The sequence below is a fragment of the Nipponia nippon genome, unplaced genomic scaffold (genome assembly GCF_047370975.1).
Source record: "Nipponia nippon isolate SJK-2023a ecotype South Korea unplaced genomic scaffold, ASM4737097v1 scaffold_6, whole genome shotgun sequence".
Classification (NCBI taxonomy): Eukaryota; Metazoa; Chordata; class Aves; order Pelecaniformes; family Threskiornithidae; genus Nipponia; species Nipponia nippon.
Window position 1 is genome coordinate 2,286,197 of NW_028262380.1, and position 18,799 is coordinate 2,304,995.

Here is an 18,799-nt window from a genome sequence, read left to right on the forward strand (position 1 = left end):
CGTTCCTTAAATACCTCCAGGGATGGGGACTCAGCCCCTGCCCTGGGCAGCCTGTTCCAATGCCTGACCACCCTTTCGGGGAAGAAGTTTTTCCTAATACCCAACCCAAACCTGCCCTGGCGCAGCTTGAGGCCGTTCCCTCTCGTCCCATCGCTTGTTCCTGGGGAGAAGAGACCGACCCCCCCCGGCTCCAGCCTCCTTTCAGGCGGTTGCAGAGAGCGATGAGGGCTCCCCTCAGCCTCCTCTTCCCCAGGCTGAGCCCCCCCAGCTCCCCCAGCCGCTCCGCTCCAGCCCCTGCCCCAGCCTCGCTGCCCTGCTCTGGCCACGCTCCAGCCCCTCCGTGGCCGCCTTGGGGTGAGGGGCCCAGCGCTGAGCACAGGACTCGAGGGGCGGCCTCACCAGTGCCCAGCACAGGGGCACCATCACCTCCCTGGTCCTGCTGGCCACACCATTCCTGATACAAGCCAGGATGCCACTGGCCCTCTTGGCCACCTGGGCACACTGCTGGCTCACGTTCAGGCAGCTGTCGACCAACACCCCAGGTCCTTTCCCGCCGGGCAGCTCTCCAGCCACCCCTCCCCAAGGCTGTAGCATTGCCTGGGGTTGTTGTGACCCAGGTGCAGGACCTGGCCCTGAGCCTTGCTGAACCTCATACAGTTGGCCCCGGCCCAACTACCCAGCCTGGCCAGGTCCCTCTGCAGAGCATTCCTGCCCTCCAGCAGATCGACACTGTGGTGTTTCTCTTCTGGATTGCCCATCGCCGTAAGAATGGGTCACGCTCGCAGGTGCCTGGGGAAGAATACCATAGCAGAGCCAGCGTTAGCAGTACTTCCCAAAGATGCTCTAACAGGCTGGTGTGATTTATGTCCAAGGGGCTTCGAATCCACCTTTGGGTTGGTGGGGTCTTGTTTTTTTTCTTTCATGAATTTGTCCACTTGCTTTGTGAAGTGTGAATGCCTGGTGTTCGCAGCACCACAGGGCAGACTTCCACAGTTTGACTGCACAAGGCTGTGACTCTTCACATACAGTATTCTGTGTCTTTTTGTTTCGTTTCTTTAAAATCTATTACCAGTTATTTTATATCGTGCCTCCCCAGATAATTTTTGGAAGAATCTGCAAATAACGTTGCCTTTTCACCTGCTTCAGGCTGCTTAGGATTGTACAGACTTGCGTCTCTTCCCCTTCAGTCATGGCTCATCCTTCCCACTGTAGTGAAGAGTCCTAATTTATTCAGTTATTTATTGTAGAAAACACTTCCTTTATCTTCCACTATGCTTGTCACTCTTCTCTGTAACTCTGATTTTCCTGTGTCCTTCCGTAAATGTTTCGCAAGCTGGGGAACGCATAACACCCCGAAGTTTGTATTCAGAAGGTGAAGAGCAAGACGTGCCTCATGGTTACTTGGGGAAACGGTCTGTCGACTGATGTCAAGATGTATTCTGACCCCTTGGACTTGTTTCTGACCGTTTCCCCAGCAGCCAGCACAGGGATATCCTGGTGTTTTCCATACCAATGAGTGAGAAACAGCTAGGCTGCTTTAGCTGTCCTAAAAGGTGTAATTTAGTAATAAATAAATGTCCTAAAAGGTGTAATAAATACATGTCCTAAAAGGAGAAATTTATGACAAATTATTTATGACATGTCATAAATAAATGTCCTAAAAGGTGTAATTTAATAGCCATTTCTTAGTGTTGTATTACCCCTTGATCTTCTGTTCAGAAACTTATTAACAATATCTTCATGCTTAGTGTTTTTAACTTTTAGAGGAATAATACTCATCTCTCTCGGTTTGTTTTTATCTTTCAGAAAATCACCAACCGTGTCTTGGGGAGGAAGGTGCCGTGGAACTGATAAAGATCTGTTCAAACGAGGGTGTATTGTGCTTAGTAAACTTGCAGCGTAAGGGAGATCACGATGTGAAAAAGATAATGCAGTAAATACTTGTGCAGTGTATGTTTTGTGGTATGCACTTGGGTCGTTTTTGTACTAATGGAATCTTGCTGTATTTAAGACTCAATGATTTGATATGAACGACAGATTTTTAAATAAATGGCTGTTTTTTGTAGTGGTGTTATGCACTTCCAAAGTAAACGTAGTTTGGAAGTACTTGGTTCATAATATATTTATAACTACCTGATTGGAATAGCAGTTTTATATATTTATTTTAAATTGTTTTTAACATCGATTTTTAACTATTTTTTATTTCCTATCTCAATGTAGAAAACTTACTTGTAATGTTTTGTGCTGCTTTAAAAAACCCTTAATAAATAACATCAGTTTGTTAGTAACTGTTGCAGCAGTCATGAAATGTATCTTCGCTGTCTGTATGGACAACATCTGAAGAAACCAGGCCATAATCCCTTCTTACTCTACCCAACACAGAACTTAAGAACTTGCAAGGTAACTGTAATGGCTGCTTAAACTGGACGTTATTAGCTCTGAAAGAGTGGGGGAGTCGTGACTTCACTGACCTTTCGCTTGGTTTGCTGTCTCTCCGTATGAGCCAGGAGAGTCTAATCAGAGAAAATTTTTGTGATGTTGGGAATTTTTAAGCCTTGCCTGGGAGAGTCCCCTTCACTTCATTCAGTGCTTGCATTCTGATGGGGTACTTGGGTGTACACTTAACTAGCGTCGCAGTGGCAAAAGGTGCAGTGTAAAGATTGTGGTTCTTGGTGATAGAATCCTGAAGTCTCAGTTTCATTTGCTTATCACAATAGAGTTCGTATGGTGTATAAACAGGAAGAGACATCTGAGGAAAACTGAGTGGGTGTGAACAGTGGTTTCCTATTTTCTGTATCTAAGATGTTCATAGCAATTTAGTTCAAGGAAGAGCTGTAACAGTACACCCAATTCTGCAGAGGGTGAGGCACAGCTCAGCTTTTGACCTCCTGTGTTCGCTACAAATCTCATAGAACTTCTCGTTTCACCCCTTGGCTAAGCCATCCAGTGGTGGCTACGGTCCAGCTCTGCCAGTTACCCCTGGAGTTCACATTGGGATGTAATGAATCAAATCTTCACATGATGGGAAATAATGTGATTCCCTTGAAGGTCAGTGGAACTACACTGAATTACACTAGAGAAAGACCTGGCACAGTATTTTTCAAACTGTGTCCTGTGCCGGTGGTACTACATGCTGTTAAAGCAGCTGTTATATCCTACCCCAGAGTCAGAAGGAAATAAAATGTGAGAATATATCCGGGTGTAAGATGTATAATTTATCTGGATGTACTTTTCGTATCAGAATAGCATGCAAAAAAAACCCCAGCCACCACAAAACCATGATCTAATATGTCGGAAGGCCATATCTGGTCTGGTCTCAGAAATCTGAAGCTAAAAGTGCAGGTTAAAAATAATACAGTATCACATGGCTGCGATAAATCAGCTCAGGGGATGGCTTATCTCGTTAGACCTTTCCACTTTCCAAAATCTGTTTTTACCCCTTTGCTCCTTCCGCTCTCTTGTCCTTGGGATCAGTTTGGATGCAAGCTGCTGCTTTGCCTTTTGAAACACACTTCTGGGGCTAGAAAGCAGCTTTGTACCTTGCTGAAGCAGAAGGTGCTAAAACTTGCTGGTACTGAGATTTCTCATGGCGTTCTCCGATATACATATGAATAGACTTTTTCCTTGCGACAAGGAATTCAGTTGTCTTGGAGTCAGGACAAGATCTTACCTCACCGAGTGCTCATTTAAAGCCAGTTAGCTTCTTAAAGATGCTTTCAAGCTTTCAACTGATGTAAAAACAAGAGAGCTTAAGGGCCCTGCTGATGCCTCCGAGGATGCTTGGAAGTCGTCTTACAGTCAGATAACACAGCTGATGGTTGTTTTTATTTAAATGTCCATAGCCTGCCTGTGCGTTGCTCCCCAACAAGAGCATAGGCGCCAATAACCAAGCACATTGCAAATCCAACAAAGGTCCATTTCAACCCATCCTCCTCTAAGTAGAGAACTACACATTGCAAAACCTTTCAAAACAAAGGAAGAGCTGCTGCAATTTTTTTTTTTTATGTTTTACCTTGCTTAAAAATGTTCACTACCAGAGTAATCTAACAGTCGCTGTCACTCTGTGAGTTGTTAGAGTTGTGGCTTGAGGGATTTAGTGACAAGTAGATGTAATTTCGCATTTGCTAATAATATTGTAGCATTTTGCCTTTGCTAAGGGAGGAGCGTTTGCTTCTGTTAAAAAATTTTCTGTTCAGGCGTGCTTTAGTCTATCAGAATGTGTGATCGGAAGGCTGCGCTTGGATGTTTTACGCTGGTCTCGGGGCACACAAAGAATTTACACTCGGCTTTCTGAAATATTGTAAAGCTTTGCTTTTTTTTTTTTTTTTTACATTTGTTTTACAAAAATTCTCTTTGCTTTCCACACAGTGGGGGAAAAGAAAGTTTTGTGGAGGAACAGCATGAGATAGATTGACTTTTCTCCCCAGAGGAGTGAGTACCTGCAATTCCAAATGGAATCGGGAGGAGCTGCAACTTCTCAGAACTTGTGAAGATCAGGTCCCGCGTGGCCAGGTTAAAGGAGGCAGGTCTTCTCCTCAGCCCTGCACTCTAACAGCATCATCGTCCATCCTTCTCTTGATTTCTTGGTGAGGGATGCTAGTGAAGCTGACTCACAGCCCCTCCACGACCATTCCTTGTTGTCATCAGTCAGATAAAGCTCGTGCCGGGTGCAAAGCATCCAGTGTTTATATTTCTATGGAAAAAGGCTGTTGACATTTGGAGTCGTCGGTTCCAACACGCAAAACTTCTTTCCAAAAACTCAGGAAATTAGGCTCGTCTTGTGTTGATTCCAGAGTGGAGTCATCTCCTCTTAATCCACTGCTACACAAAGACTTTTAGGGTAAGTTCTGCAAATCTTTGGAAGTTTAAAGAGGGCAGAACTATTTTTTTTTTTTTTTTTAAACCCTACAGGAGCAGGCTTTTGTTATTAGTTAATCAGAAATGTTCTTTGATCGGCATTTGCCATGCCCACCTGCACAACGGTTATTGTGTAGATACCAGATGCGTGACCGAGTCTCACCGAAAGGCCGGCTGTCGTAGCTGCTGTCTCAGGAACTGGGAAAGGGCAGCACCGTCGTCTGTTGAGTTGTCTCTAGAAACTGAAAGCAGCTTTGATCATCATTCATTTGTACCTTGTTCATCATCAAATAAATACAATGACTGGTCTTTGGCTTTGGATTGCCTGTAGATGTACTGTCTACAAACTGGACTTGACGGATGGATGTGCGGGTGAGGTGGGCAAGGCAAGGAAGCAGCAGGGGAAAGGGGCGTAAAAAAGCCACCTTATGCTTTGAAGGGTTCCTTGTTTTAAAGCAGGAGGCTTGTTTGCTCTTCAGAAACACCTTCCATTTCCTCTGCCATGATCATTTCCACTAGTTCTACCTTTTGTATTCCATCCTGATGGACCTTTTATAACGACATGCTAAGTCCTTTGGTTCTCGGTGGATGTTTTTGGAGTCCTTCATATGGAGAACCAGTCTGAAGTTAGAGGTCTGTCGCCTCAGGCGGTGATGGGGGAATGCGTGAGGAGCTCGAGCAGATGTTGGCTGGGACGTGTTCTCATTGCTGGTAGCTAGAAGGATTGCCATGGAAACCAATTGCAAGGATGATGTAAAAGAAAAGTTGGAAGCGCACAACTTCCTTGGAAAAGGAAGTTCCCTACAGAATATAGTCGTGTTACTGTACGTCCGTCTAGATGTGGCCTGGTCCAGAGTGGGTGGCTGCTGGAGGACTGCTTTGGGAAGTGATCGTGCCCCTGTGCTGGGCACTGGTGAGGCCGCCCCTCGAATGCTGTGCTCAGCGCTGGGCCCCTCACCCCGAGGCGGCCATGGAGGGGCTGGAGCGTGGCCAGAGCAGGGCAGCGAGGCTGGGGCAGGGGCTGGAGCCCAAGGCTGGGGAGGAGCGGCTGGGGGAGCTGGGGGGGCTCAGCCTGGAGAAGAGGAGGCTGAGGGGAGCCCTCATCGCTCTCGGCAACTGCCTGAAAGGAGGCTGGAGCCGGCGGGGGGGGTCGGTCTCTTCTCCCCAGGAACAAGCGATGGGACGAGAGGGAACGGCCTCAAGCTGCGCCAGGGCAGGTTTGGGTTGGGTATTGGGAAAAACTTCTTCCCCCAAAGGGCTGTCAGGCCCTGGCCCAGGCTGCCCAGGGCAGGGGCTGAGTCCCCATCCCTGGGGGGATTTAAAAGCCGGGGAGATGTGGTGCTTAGGGACATGGTTTAGTGGTGGCCTTGGCAGTGCTGGGTTAACGGTTGGACTCTGATCTTAAGGGTCTTTTCCAACCTTAACGATTCTGTGATTCCCTGAAGGACTTCTGCTGCCTGCCTTTGTCGGTGGTGAATCTGTTAGTGGTTGTGCCTGTAGGAGAACACAACTGAATGACTTTGAAGAGGAGGAGACTGAAGAAGGAGATCTGCCCTGTGCAAAAGCAGGTAAGCTCATCGCTTCCGCTTATCCACGAGAGCATCCTGGTTTACAATGCGCTTTTCCTGAAGCCATACCCTAATGAAGAAATGACTTCCTGGCTGGCTGTTCATTAGCCCAGATCAAACTTTAATCCAGTAAAGAAGATCTTAATATATTGCTTCCTTTATGCTGTATTTATGAGTCGGCCAGCTGGGCGGCTCTACTTCTGTAAAGCTTAAAAGTGTAACATGAAGTCATTGGACATGCTCATCGTAGGCTGGGGGAAGGAATTCAGCCGAACCGCTGTAAATGGAAAACACACGATTCTTTTGCACAAGCAAGGTTTGAAAGTCAAACTTTTTATTAATATTTTTCTCCCTACATCAGCAGATAAACTGAATTCTCCAGGCCAAATTAGACCCTGCGGGAGGGTGAATGACCTCTGCATGACAAATGAAAGCCATGTTGATTAATACACTTCTGGAAGGCACTCAAATTCCACGGTGATGAGGACAGTTGTAAGAGGTCTTGATAGGGGAGAAGGGTTGTTTTTTAATACAACCTAATTTTATTTATGTGCCCGCGTGCTGCAGCCCTGTCGCTCACTAGCTTTATCAGAAGCTCCTTCAAACTTGTCTTCATGATGCAAAAGAAAAACTCCAGCTCATTTTCCCAAAGTTGTGTTGGCTGCCTTACCCGAGTTCGATGCAGTGCATCCCATGAATCACTCCGCCGTAGGGGGCTTGCTGCCGGCCTCTGCCAAGTCTGGTTGAATCATCTGCTGAGTAGCCAGCCCTGGCCTTCCCCTGGAGAAGAGTCGGTCTCCTGGACTCCCAGACTCGCCTCTCGGATCTGGAGGACGTAGCACGCCAGCTGTGCTCCGTGCCCTCCGGAACGAGGAGTTGTGTTCCTGTGGCATTGTGTGCAGGTTGAATCATCATTTTAATGGGAAATGATGTGACATTGGGTCTAAGGAGACTTTTTTTTTCAAGGCACATGTTTTTATGAATGGTGTAGAGCTGTTTTACTCCCTTACAGCTGCCCTCGTCCTTTGCAGAAGGACCCATAACAGGTATTTGTGCTGACGAAGCAGTGGTGGAAGACGCAAAGCGTGGGAAGATCCTGCGCACGCCTCCTGTGCTTGTGCGACTCGATGTGCTGGTGGCCTCCTTCACGACTACGAAGAGCGAGCGCCTGGGAGGACAGGAGCACCCTGAAAATGGATACCGAGGGGCTCTCTCTGTCTGTAATTCCACGGCTGTGAGTGATCCCCCGCCCCAGCTTCACACGTGCTGCCCTTGGCTGACGCCAGGACGCAGGAATCCCCGATCTCGGGCTCAGCTGCCAGGCTGCGTGACCCAGCTGCAGACCACGGTCGGGTGCCACGGCTTCTGTAGGCTTTTGTCAGCAGAGATATCAAGTGATCGAGGCTGCAAGCAGGGGGAAAAACGCCTGTTCCTTTGCACAAAAAGGCCTTTTATAAGCTGCCCTGGATAACCACCAGCCGTTGCGGCCCCCAGCCCGGTGTAGGGCCGTGTACTTCTCCAGGGCCAACGGCTACGCTCAGGTTCCCTGCACCGGTGGGAAGCAGAGCCTTCTGCCTTCACCAGCCCCCGAGACCGCGCTACTTTCATTAATCCGCGCTGGTTGAGAAAGTGGAGGAATGAGGAAAAACGTCACGTAACGTAGTAGCGGTGAAGCTACGCTGGGATTGATGGGCTGCTGGGGGAAGACCGGGGCCTGTCGGCTGCCCGGGGTTTCCTCCGGCTGATGGTCCCTACTCCATCCCACCCCTGGCTCACCCCTCCGTGGCACTCCTGGCCACCAACTGCCCTTTCTTGGAAAGACGTTCACAGCACTCCGCAGCTCTGCACAGCCTCGTCCCTCCGGACCGTGCTGGTGATGCTTTCCTGATGGCTGAAAGCCCTCTCATGCCTTTGAATCTCTCCTAGTTGCGTGCCAGGCTGCTGATTTACGGCTGCTCTGCTCAACTTCCACCGAGCTGCCTGGATCCAAGAAGGGACGGCAATGCCCTCTGTTCCTCACCACACTTCCACGGGTTTATTCTTTGAAGTGGCTTTATCTTTTTTGCGGCGTTTTTCCTCTCGTGGAAGTGGTGAGACCTGCACAGCCCCTCCACGCTGAGCTTTAGCAGGAGACCGTCTTCAGGGAGCCCTTCCCAGTGCTCTGCAGGGCTTGACCCAGAAAGGGTGGAAGATGCTTAGGAGAGCTCGTGGTGAGAGGGAGGTGTTGCTAAATGGCATTAACCCACCTGAAAAAACGCTGTATCTGAGGCTAATGGGGCCTTGAAGGTGCTGCCGAGCTGGGGGAGACTCACAAACGCTGTCCAGATGTTTGCATCTGCTGGCTGCATCCGAGGGCCCTGTTAACAGGACCTCGACGCCTGTTTGAGTGCCAGGAGGGCTCTGACTGTGCTGCTGCCGGGGCTCTGCCATTTCCATTTGCCCTTTGTGGTGGGAAACCCCAGAAATGTCCCCTGTCCCTTCCTCTCCCGAAATGTCACCTTGGGCAGGCGCGCCCACAGGTCCCTGGTGCACGTCGGGTCAGGGTGTCTTGCAGCCGTCCCCATTTTTAGAGTAAAATCATTCATAAAGCTTTAATTTCTAGCATTAATCACTGTTGTTATTCGGGCTCCAGTAACTATTGATGGATCCTTGCCCTGAATTTAGGAGGAGAGGCGGGTGACCCCAGGAAAGGACCCAAAAGAAGCAGGGAGGAAGGCGAGCAGCACCCCATCCCCACGCCGCCCTCCCTGCTGGCTCCGTGCGGCGGCGAGCTGTGCCACCGCCGCTTTGACGGACCTGGGTCTCCTGTTAGGAAAAAAATATCAACATTCATATTCATAATAGCAACTGGGGAAGGTCGCAGAAGCGTCTCGGCTCCATCTCGCCCTGGTGGGATGGATGGGATTGTTTAATTGTCTTCCCCCCCCCCCCCCTTTCTTTGTGCAGGCAGCCTCTCGGTCCCCCCTTCCCGGAGGAAGGGGGCGAAGCGGCGGCGGGGAGCCCGGGGGGGGTCGGCGGCTGCCGGCCCGGCTGCAGTGGGATGCCCCGGCGGAGGGAGCCTGGGAGCAGCCTTCTCCTCCGATCTGGTTTTCATTAAGCGGCCGGGCCGGGCCAAGAAACACAGCAATAAATAAAAGCTGAACAATGCCGGCCCCCCCAGCCGCCCCCTCCCGCCGCCCAGCCCGGGATCCAGCCGGGCGCTTGGGAAAGGGGGCTCGGGCCGGCCCGGGGGCGAGTGAATGGGGCTGGCGGGGGGAAACCGGGCGAAGGGGAGGGGATCCGAGAGCATAAGAGGGGAAGGCAGGGCCGGCGGCGGCGAGCAGAGGCGGTGACAGCCCCGGGGAGCGCCGGCATGGCCGGGCCGGCCCCCCGCCAGCCCCGCGGGGGCTCGCCTGCTTTTTGGGGGAGCCGCATCTTCCTCCTGGGGTTGTTGGTGCTGGTCCCCGGGCCAGGGGATGCTTCTGGACCGCCAGGTAAGGGGAGGGGGGTGAAGGGGAGGTGAAGCCCCAGCTCAGCCCGCAGGGAATCGGGGGTGCGGGGACCCCGGGGTTTGCAGAGGGGGACGGATGTGGATTTGGGAGGGGGTCGCATCCCTGGGCTCGGAGCGGTGGGAGGCTGTGGGCAGAGCTCCCTCCCTTCCATCCCCTCGCCCTGCTGGGGATGTGCCCCCCAAATCTCCCCTCGGGTCCCCCAGCTCCCACCCCGGCGGTGCCCGGGCCAGCGCGGCCGGAGCCTGCGCTACGGCTCTGCCTGGGCTGGGAGGGCTGGGGCCCGCCGCCCCCCGAGGGAGGGGATGGGCTCGGCCCCTCACCCCCCAGCACCCCAGACACCCCCCGTCTCCCCATCCTGCGCCTCCCTTGGGTCCCCGCAACCACCCCAGCTCCGGGCCCCGGCACCCCGAAAGCTGGCAGCGGCTCCTGCTGCTGATGCACATTTTGCGCTGAAACTTGGCTTTTTCTGTTGTTGAGGAAATACATTATTTTCCCCCGAGCTTCCTATCGCTTTTCAAACAGGAGGAGGAGGGGGGTTGCCTGGTTGGGTTCAGCCTCCTTTGGTCTCTCTTCTCCATCCCTAATTCCTTCCCCAACCCCACCACAAAGCCGGGGCCGCTGCTTCTCCACGCAAAGCACAATTTTTATTATGTTTTTTTTTTTTTTTACTTTCGAGCTTTGCTGGGTTCTCTGCTGCTGCTGAAAAGAAGTTTTCCAGCAACTCCAAGAGAAACCCGTTTGAGCCGCGCAGCTGGGTAGAGGAACGGGGAGGGTGGTGGGAGCCAGAAACCTCTGTTTGGATTAAAGAGGAGAGCAGGAGCAGACGGGAAAGCTGCCCGCTTCGGCTGGAGCCTGGGCACTGGGGCTCATCTTCGGGCTCCGGCATCCCCCAAACGCGGGGCTGCCCGGCCGCAACGGTGCGAACATCCCAAAGTCCAAAGCGACTCTGTTCCCAACGCAGCATTCCCAGAATGGGCTGAGAATGAGTGCGTTTTCCAGGAAAAAAAGAGAAGGGAGGGGGTGGGAAACCTCCTCTGCGCTGCATTTGGGTTTATTTGCCTTGGATTTTGAAGGCCCTATCTCATGCTCTGAGTCTCTCTGATTACCGGCAAAAGCTATAGTCAAACAGCGAGCAGCTTAATGTAATAACCGAGGGTGGCCCGAAGCCCAGCCCAGTAATTCCTGCGGAACGGCTGCCCCTCGTGTCCCATCCTCTCCCCAGACAGCGTGGGAGAAAGACGGGCTTTGCCGCAGGCCGGGAGAGGCAGCGGCTCCCTGCCCTCCTCCCTCAGCCGCAGCCAGCGGAGGAAAAAACAGGGTGGTTTTCTTTTTTTCCCCTTTCTGTGTGACGGGAGGGTAGCAAACCCCGCTGGAGGCGCTCGCCCCGCGGGGCCGAACGCACGGCGCATCGCCGCCGTGCCTCAGTTTCCCTGCCAGAAAATGCGGCTTGTCTATGGCTGGGGGTTGGAGGGCCTCGCTGAGGCTTTCGGGGGAGGTGGGGGGAAGGAAACTGGGATCGTGTCCCCACCTTATCTGCAGTTATTCCTGGAATCTGATTACATGCTATATATAATGAAAGCTGATTAAATACCACTGTGCGATAGCGCCGGGCGCGTCCGGGGCCTGGTGCGACAGACGTGGCCGGGCTGGGGAGCTCGATCACATTAAACACTCAACCTGCACTTCCCAACCACTAACTCCATCTTTTTTTTTTTTTTTTAATTTTCAATAACTTCATCCTTCCCCAAGCCAAATCCCCCCGGATCGTTGCACGGGGAACCAAAACAAGCATATAAAATTATAAAGCCGTAAGCCCTGTTATTCCACTCCCTTCGTAAATAACTTGGCCCTTTGCTGGGGAAGATTATTAGATCCAAGCTTTCTCTGACAACGTTTGGCTTGGCAAGGTGGTCCAGCCCTTGACATTTTTGCTAGACCTCATCCCCTCTCCGCAGCATCTTCAGATTTGACTTTTTTTTTTTCCTGGTGTAGTCTAGGCTTAAGTCATCGGTAGCTGCTCTGCTGCAATCAGATACAGCCACATTGTTTAGGAAAAAAAAAAAAAATCTTAGAAAGTCTGCCTGTCTCTAATCGAGCCAAGGAATTGCTTGTGCTGCTCTGCCCGGGGGAGCTGGGATGGCTCAGAGCAACCCGTAACGTGCTGCAGCTATTTTAGCTCCTCCGCTCCCTGCTCGAGCCCAGCGCGGGCTGGAAAGACGAAGGCTCGATTCCTGGGTGATTGAACCGCGCTTCCCCATCCCGTAAATGACAACGATCCATGGTGGAAAAGCATAAAGCCAAAACAAAGCTGGTTGTGGGATTCGGGAGGGATGGAGCGGGCGGGAGGGTGCACTGCTGCCCGCAGAGCCCCTGCCCTCGCTCCAGTGGGGTTTGCCTGGGTGGTTGGTGACGGCGGGGATGCGAGCGGGGCCAGGGTCGTGCCACCCACGTGCCGGCTGCTTCTCTAGGGTGGGTGTCATGGGATTTAAGCCCCAGGTTTGGGACCTGGGTGGGCAGCGATGCTCCCGGGAGGCTTCCAGGAGCAACGCTGGGCCAGCGATGAGGGTGCTGGCCTGGCGAGGAGGTGATGCTTTGGCTTCATGCTGGTGTCCATCCCCCAGAAACACCCCAGAGGTGGCCCCGGGTGTTGTCCAAAGCCCCCAGCTCTGTCTCTTATCCCTATTTCTCTCTTGATGTGGCTGCAGAGGAGCTCCCGCTCTCAGGGACTTGCGTAGTCCATTCACGTGCTTACCAGGTCTTCTCTTTCCCAGGGCCACCGCCCCATGGAGAGCGGGTCACCCCACACTGGCTCCTCAGGGGCCGTACCAGACGAGCCGTCAGGCCGGATGACAAGGTAAGGGCAGAGATGGTTCCTCTCCCCTGCACCGCGCGGCCGGGTCCTGCGCCCCGAGGTCTTCGCGGTAGGACTCAGATGGAGACGTTGAGTTTGCAGGTCCCACCAGCAGGATGTCAAGTTTATCACCCTGTTCAGGTGATGAACGGGGAAAGCAGAGGATGAAACAGTGAATTAATTAAATGTGGTCTTAACTGTTGGGCAGTAGGAAGGATGGCCAAGAGCTATAGGGTGAGCGGGAAGGAGCCGGGCAGTTTGGAGAGAGGAGGTAGAGGTAATTCCTCAGACTGATGGTTTGGCCCGGATAGACAGACCAGCAGTATTAGCTAAAGGGAAAGTGCTGCAGGATTTAAGAGCGATGTCCTTGGGAAGACTGTGGAGAAGCGGGGTGTGGGGCTGCGGGGAGGAGAGGACACCTCTTCCCAGGGCTGCTCTGCTGGCTGTCGCACCCTCCCCACCGCTCCCACCGTCTCCAAATCCACTTTATGAGGTGCTTGTGGTGACCCTTGCCTGGGTTTGGTGCCTTGCTGGGCTCTGGGGTCAACCAGTTCCGCAGCTGCCCATCGGCTGCAGCAGCTGGTCCTCGTACCCAGCAGCTGGGAGGGTCTTAGGGCTGTGGTTCTCCATCGGGGCAGATCAAATCGCTTCCCAGCAAAACAAGCACCAATACGGATGGTTACGGGAAACGGTTGTATTTTGGCGCTGAACAGCTTCGCTGCTGAGAAGACTCAGTGCCACCTTCTCTGGTGGCATCTCCCTGGAGCAGGGGTTGAGGATGCAGCTTTGAAGCCACCTGAGATGCCTCCAAGTGAGACCTCCTTGCCCCAGGCAGGAGATACCGAGGGAGGGGGTCAGCCGCAGAGAGGGGCTTTGTGCTGCCCTGCCTCCTCCGAGCGGCTGGACGATGCCTTTTCCCGGGGGAATCGGGAACGTCGTTCCCATTGGCGCCGGCTGCTGGGAATCATGCTTCTGCAGTAGCTGAAATAGCCCATCGCGTTGGGGATGCTGTGGTCAGCCTGCAGAAATGTCCCCTCCCTTCCTAGCAGCCCCGGATCAGTCTATATTTAGGTTTGGAGGGCACTCGGGATGGGAGGTTTATTTTGGATGGTGGGAGGTTTATTTATACTCTCGCTAACACCCCGCTGCCCGAAATTGTGCTGGGTGGGTGCAAATCGCAGGCGTGCGGGGTGTTTTCGGGAGTCACCGGGGGACCCCGGGGCCGGTGGGGCTGGGACGGCCACCGGCCAGGGCCGGGGTGGCTGGGCAGGTCCTGGCGTGTTTCCTGGCATCTGCTCTGCCTCTGCTGGCTTCAGCCAGCCCGAAACAAGGAGGCTGCTGTTCCTCGGAGGGCGGGGAAGGAGGGGAGAGGGAGGGTGGTCGCAGCCGGGAACGGGGAGGCTTCGTGGGGGAAGGACGGTGGCAACCAGACAAAGAATGGAGTAGGGGTGAGTCGACAGAGCCCCAGCCTGGCCCTTTTTGCCCTGGTACTGCTGACGTGCATATTTTTAGGATCAATTTAGTCTACCCCATCCCCACCCCGTCTGCTCCTGCCCTCCAGCAAAGATCCTGGAAATAAAACCGGCTGCGTGGTTGCCGCCAGCCTGCTCTGTTTGTCCGGGCATGGCTGGCTTTCGGGGCAGGAGTCTGCGAGGAGACAACATCTGAGCAAGTGAAATGATGGGTTCAAGCGTGGTGACGGCCCCGAGGCTCCATCCCTTCCCTGGGAGCTGCTCCTCTGCGCAGCGGGTGGGACGCTGCGGGGTGGCCGAAGCCCCGGTCCTGGGGGACATCACCGCATCTCCTTTCCCTCCTCCCGGAGGAGCGAGGTCGAGCCGTCGGGAAGAGGAGGAGGATGGCGGTGGCGGCCCTGCGGTCCCATCGTGTGCGGGCTGGCACGGCGCTGGGCGGGCTGGACCCTGCCTCCCCCCTCTACACCCTCCTCTCTCCAATTGTTCGAGGCTGAACTCCCCGCGGGCTCGACGGCTCCCGGCACACATGGAAGCGATTTCGGAGAGGCCGGGGAGGAGGTCGTGGGGACCCTGATTGCAAACAGCTCCCTCGTCGCCGCCAGCTTGGGGTGGGATCCTGCCCCGCTGCTGCTGGCATCCTCCTCCTCCTGCTCCTTCCCCCCGCCTCAGGGCATGGAGCGAAGAGCTGACCATGGGCTTTTCCAGCCCTTTGGAGCTGGAAATGGAGGTTGTGCCCAGCCTCCTGGCCCAGGCATCCCACCAGTATCCAGCCCTGAGGCACAGGAGTCCCCTGTCCCCACCCTGGGGACCCACCTAGCCTGTCGTGCTGCCCGTGGTGTTCCCTGCCTTATTTCTTTCCCTTTGTAAATGCATTTTCCCAAGCATGGTTTCTCGCTGCAATGGTTTTAAACCAAAAGAGGGTGGATTTAGATTGAACATAAGGAAGAAATGTTTTACGATGAGGGTGGTGAGGCCCTGGACCAGGCTGCCCAGAGAAGCTGTGGATGCCCCATCCCTGGAAGTGTTGAAGGCCAGGTTGGATGGGGCTTTGAGAAACCTGGTCTGGTGGAAGGTGTCCCTGCCTGTGGCGGGGGGGTGCAACCAGATGATCTTTAAGGTCCCTTCCAACCCAAACCATTCTGCAATCCTGTGATTCTATAAATCACGAGGACTGGGGAGCACCCAGGCAGAAGAGCCCGCCCAGCCTCCCTCCGGGTCTCTCCTGGCACCCCATCCCTGTATGGGAACGCACCTTGGCACCAGTGGAGCTTCCTTCCACCCACCGCTCCCCCTCAGACCACGGGATCATCTGCTGGGTCCCTGGAGCAGCCCGTGTCTGCCTGTCCTGGGGGTGGGACGTGGCTGTCCCTTCATCCGCGCTGACAAACGCTTGGATCATCCCCGCTGGTTGCTGGTGCGATACCCGGTCCCTCCCCCGGGAACACCACATCCCTGTGGGGTCACAGCCCTGCTCCAGGAGGAGGAAGGGAGGAAAGGACCGCCCGTGGTTTGGGGCGACCTGCAGGTGCCAAGGACATGCACTCCTGCAATCTGTTTCCTGCAAGGAAGCCCTTTTCCCTTGGCAACGTGTGGCAGGATTGAGCAACCCCTGACATGGTCCCTGAGCCAAGTTTCCTTCGAAACAACCAAAATCCTGCCTCTGCTTCCAGGGCCTGGATTACCCTGGTCCCCCTGACTCCCCTGGAGCTGGCTGCCCCCAGGATGCTTCTTTCAGTGAGCAGCTGGAGCGAGAGGCTTGTCCTTGAGGTCTCGGATCCCTATCCCGGTGTGCATTTTGGACAAGGCGATGCAGTCCCCAAGCTGTGCTCTTCCATCCCGAACTCTGCTGCTGGGATCCAGCTGCCTGGGGAGGACCTGGCTCAGCCATGATGCTCCAGCTGGAAAACCCATCACTAAATCCTCTATGGAGCATCTCCTGGTAACTCCGATCGTCCTCTTCCTCGTTACATCCAGGCTTGCATGCGCTTACTTAGGAAATCAGGGCTTGCGGGACCTGCCCGAGCAGATGGCCGGGCTGTGATTTGAACGTGGCTTTTGGATTTTGGCTTAACTACTGATTTCCCAAGGAGCTCAATGCTCTCTGAGCCTGCTCCTGGGCGAGCCGCTCTCCTGCAGGGCAGTGGGAGCTTTCTGGCAAGGGCAGAGGAGGGAGCCTGGGCGAGGAGGATGGCCAGGAGCCGTGGGGAAACAAAGATCATCTTTCCCCTTGAAGAGCAACGCGAACCCCTTGGCCTCAGCTCTTCTGCAAACATCGCTGTGGTTTTTCTGATCAGCGGATTGAAAAAGAAAAATAGACTCGAACTCGGCCCAGTGGGGCTTCTGGGCTGCTGGCGGGCTGGGTCCTGGCCAAGGCAGATTCATCCCAGCTGCTCTTCACCTCTCCCAGTCCAGCCCCTAGTGGGACTGGCTTTGCTGGGATGTCCTGGAGAGGGGCCACCACCTCCACATCCAGGCAGAGCCAAGGGAAGGTTGTTACTGCAGCCCATGGTGGGGACCGGTGAATCCTTTTTGTGCCCGCTGGAGAAAGGAGGTGGCGGTGTTTGGATGAGGGAGGAAGATCATGCTGGAGCCCAGGATGATGCTGGAGCCCAGGATGGATGCTGGAGCCCAGGAAGGTGTTGAAACCTGGGATGATGCTGGAGCCCAGGGGGATGCTGGAGCCTGGGAAGATGCTGGAGCCTGGGAAGGTGCTGGAGCCTGGGAAGGTGCTGGAGTCCAGGGGGATGCTGGAGCCTGGGATGGGTGCTGGAGCCTGGGAAGGTGCTGGGGCCCAGGAGGATGCAGGAGCTTGGGATGATGTTGGAACCTGAGATGGATGCTGGAGCCTGGGAAGGTGCTGGAGCCTGGGATGGTGCTGGAGCCTAGGAAGATGCTCATCCCTGGTGCACAACATCTTGGCTGCCAGCTCTTGGGGACCCAGCTGCCTGCCGGTTAGGCTCAAGGTGAAATTATCAGTGCTTAATTAATGCAAGAACATTTCCTGGCCTTAGAGTTGGGTTATTTGACCCCGGCCTGGCACGAGCGGTGCTCGCACTCTCCTCCCTCGTCTTACTCATTGCTATTTATTTCTTCAGGGGCTGAGCTGCTTTCAGCCCATCCCAGCTGAAACCAGGATCAGTCCCCTGCTCCCCACTGCCTCTCCATATGCTCTCAGGGGAAACTGAGGCACGGGGAGGGGGAGAGCTTGCAATGTACCACCTTGCAAGGGCCGGACACAGATCCCATCAGCAGCAATTTGTTTTCCAGCCTTTGGAAGCTGGGGAGATGGAACGGTGCGTGCACGGGGAGCTGCGAATGCCAGGATAACACACACACATATCCCTTTAAGACGGCAGCTGGGAAAGAGCATTTTGCCAGTAAAGGCCTTTAAGTCAAGGCAGGGAGTAATTGCTGGGGAATTCAAAACCGGGAAGGAGCCGGCAGGGACTTGGGGAGGAGGAGGAGCAGGAGGAGGAGGAGATGGGCTTTGGGGAGAGGGTGTTAGGGAGATCAGAGACGGGGAGAAACAGGCCTGAAAAAAGGGAGGGTGAGGGCGGGGGAAAGAAGGGAAACGGCAAGAAAAACGTACAGACCATGTTTGGCCAGGGAGTGATGTTTGTATAAGATCATGTTCTAAAAATACAGCCCGTTCCCACCATCGCCGAAGGAGGGGAGCCCTCTGCCCCGGCTTCCTCCTCCCTGCATCACCCAGGGCCCCTCGCCGGGAGTGGGGACCGTGGCTGTGCCGTGGCTGTGCCGTGGCCGTGCCGAAGGGGCTCGCTGGGAAGCGGCAGGGCCTCGGGTTCGCCTTGCTTGGCTGTTGGTTTTTTTGGTTTTTTTTGGAAGTGCAGTGTCTGGTCTCCTTTTTTGGAGCTGGGAAGACGGTGTTGGAGGCAGGGCTTGGCCGGCCCCACTCCGTCACCGTGTCCCCGTGCTGCCACGGGCTGGGGTGACCGGCACCTCCCTGGCTTTGGGAAATGGGGCTACGAGGGCTCAGACCCGTGGGTCTTCTTGGGGCCAAAAGCATCCCTGTGGCCAATTTGAGCAGCTTAATGGGGTTCCTCCATCCCTGGAGCTCAGTTTGGGTTGGACCTGCAGGACCACCCATCCTGAGAGCACAAACCCCATGTCCTGGGGTGCAGCAGCAGTGGTACCCGGCTGCCCTGCACCCCAAAATATTTTGTCCCGTGATGCTGCCCCTTAAAAACATGATGGTCCCCAGGAGGGTGGCCCTGGGGCTGCCAGGCTGGAGGTCCCCCAGTGTCCCCCGTGCCCAGGACACGGGGTGGGAACCAGGGTGCATGAGGAGCAAAGCCTTGCTGGCCATCTCCATAGGAATGAGAGGGGACAGCAGGATTTGCCCCCTGTTTTATCCCAAGCTGGGAATCACCCAACTTTACCCCCCGCCCTGCTGCATTCCTAGTGATCGGCTGCAAAACCCCGTGATGCTAAGAGCAGCCAAAGCCAGAGCCTTGTGGGGACAGCTCCTTCTTCTCCCCTTTCCCTCCAGAGCTGGGAAAACCTTGCCAGCTCGCAGCCAGGGTGCCAGGGCCCCGCGGC

At 54.6% G+C, this 18,799-nt stretch overlaps 2 protein-coding genes across 8 annotated transcripts in view; both read left to right on the top strand.

Annotated features, from left to right (window-relative positions):
• Positions 1-2,354, top strand: part of ALMS1 (ALMS1 centrosome and basal body associated protein) — a 78,531-nt gene extending 76,177 nt beyond the window's left edge. For 2 of the 7 annotated variants that reach the window (XM_087737269.1, XM_087737271.1), the window contains exon 20: positions 1,807-2,353. In XM_087737269.1, the coding sequence (XP_087593395.1) occupies positions 1,807-1,937 (131 nt within the window). In that variant the 3' untranslated portion in view covers positions 1,938-2,353. Of the gene's footprint in view, positions 1-1,806 lie in introns of all 7 variants that reach the window. The other 5 variants (XM_087737274.1, XM_087737275.1, XM_087737273.1 and 2 more) reach the window with 4 other exon arrangements.
• Positions 2,355-9,721: 7,367 nt separating this feature from the next.
• ADAM33 (ADAM metallopeptidase domain 33) overlaps positions 9,722-18,799 on the top strand; it is a 31,741-nt gene continuing 22,663 nt past the window's right edge. The window contains exons 1-2 of the mRNA XM_009472405.2: positions 9,722-9,898; positions 12,688-12,770. Coding sequence (XP_009470680.1) covers positions 9,778-9,898; positions 12,688-12,770 — 204 coding nt within the window. The 5' untranslated portion in view covers positions 9,722-9,777. The remainder of the gene's footprint in view (positions 9,899-12,687; positions 12,771-18,799) is intronic.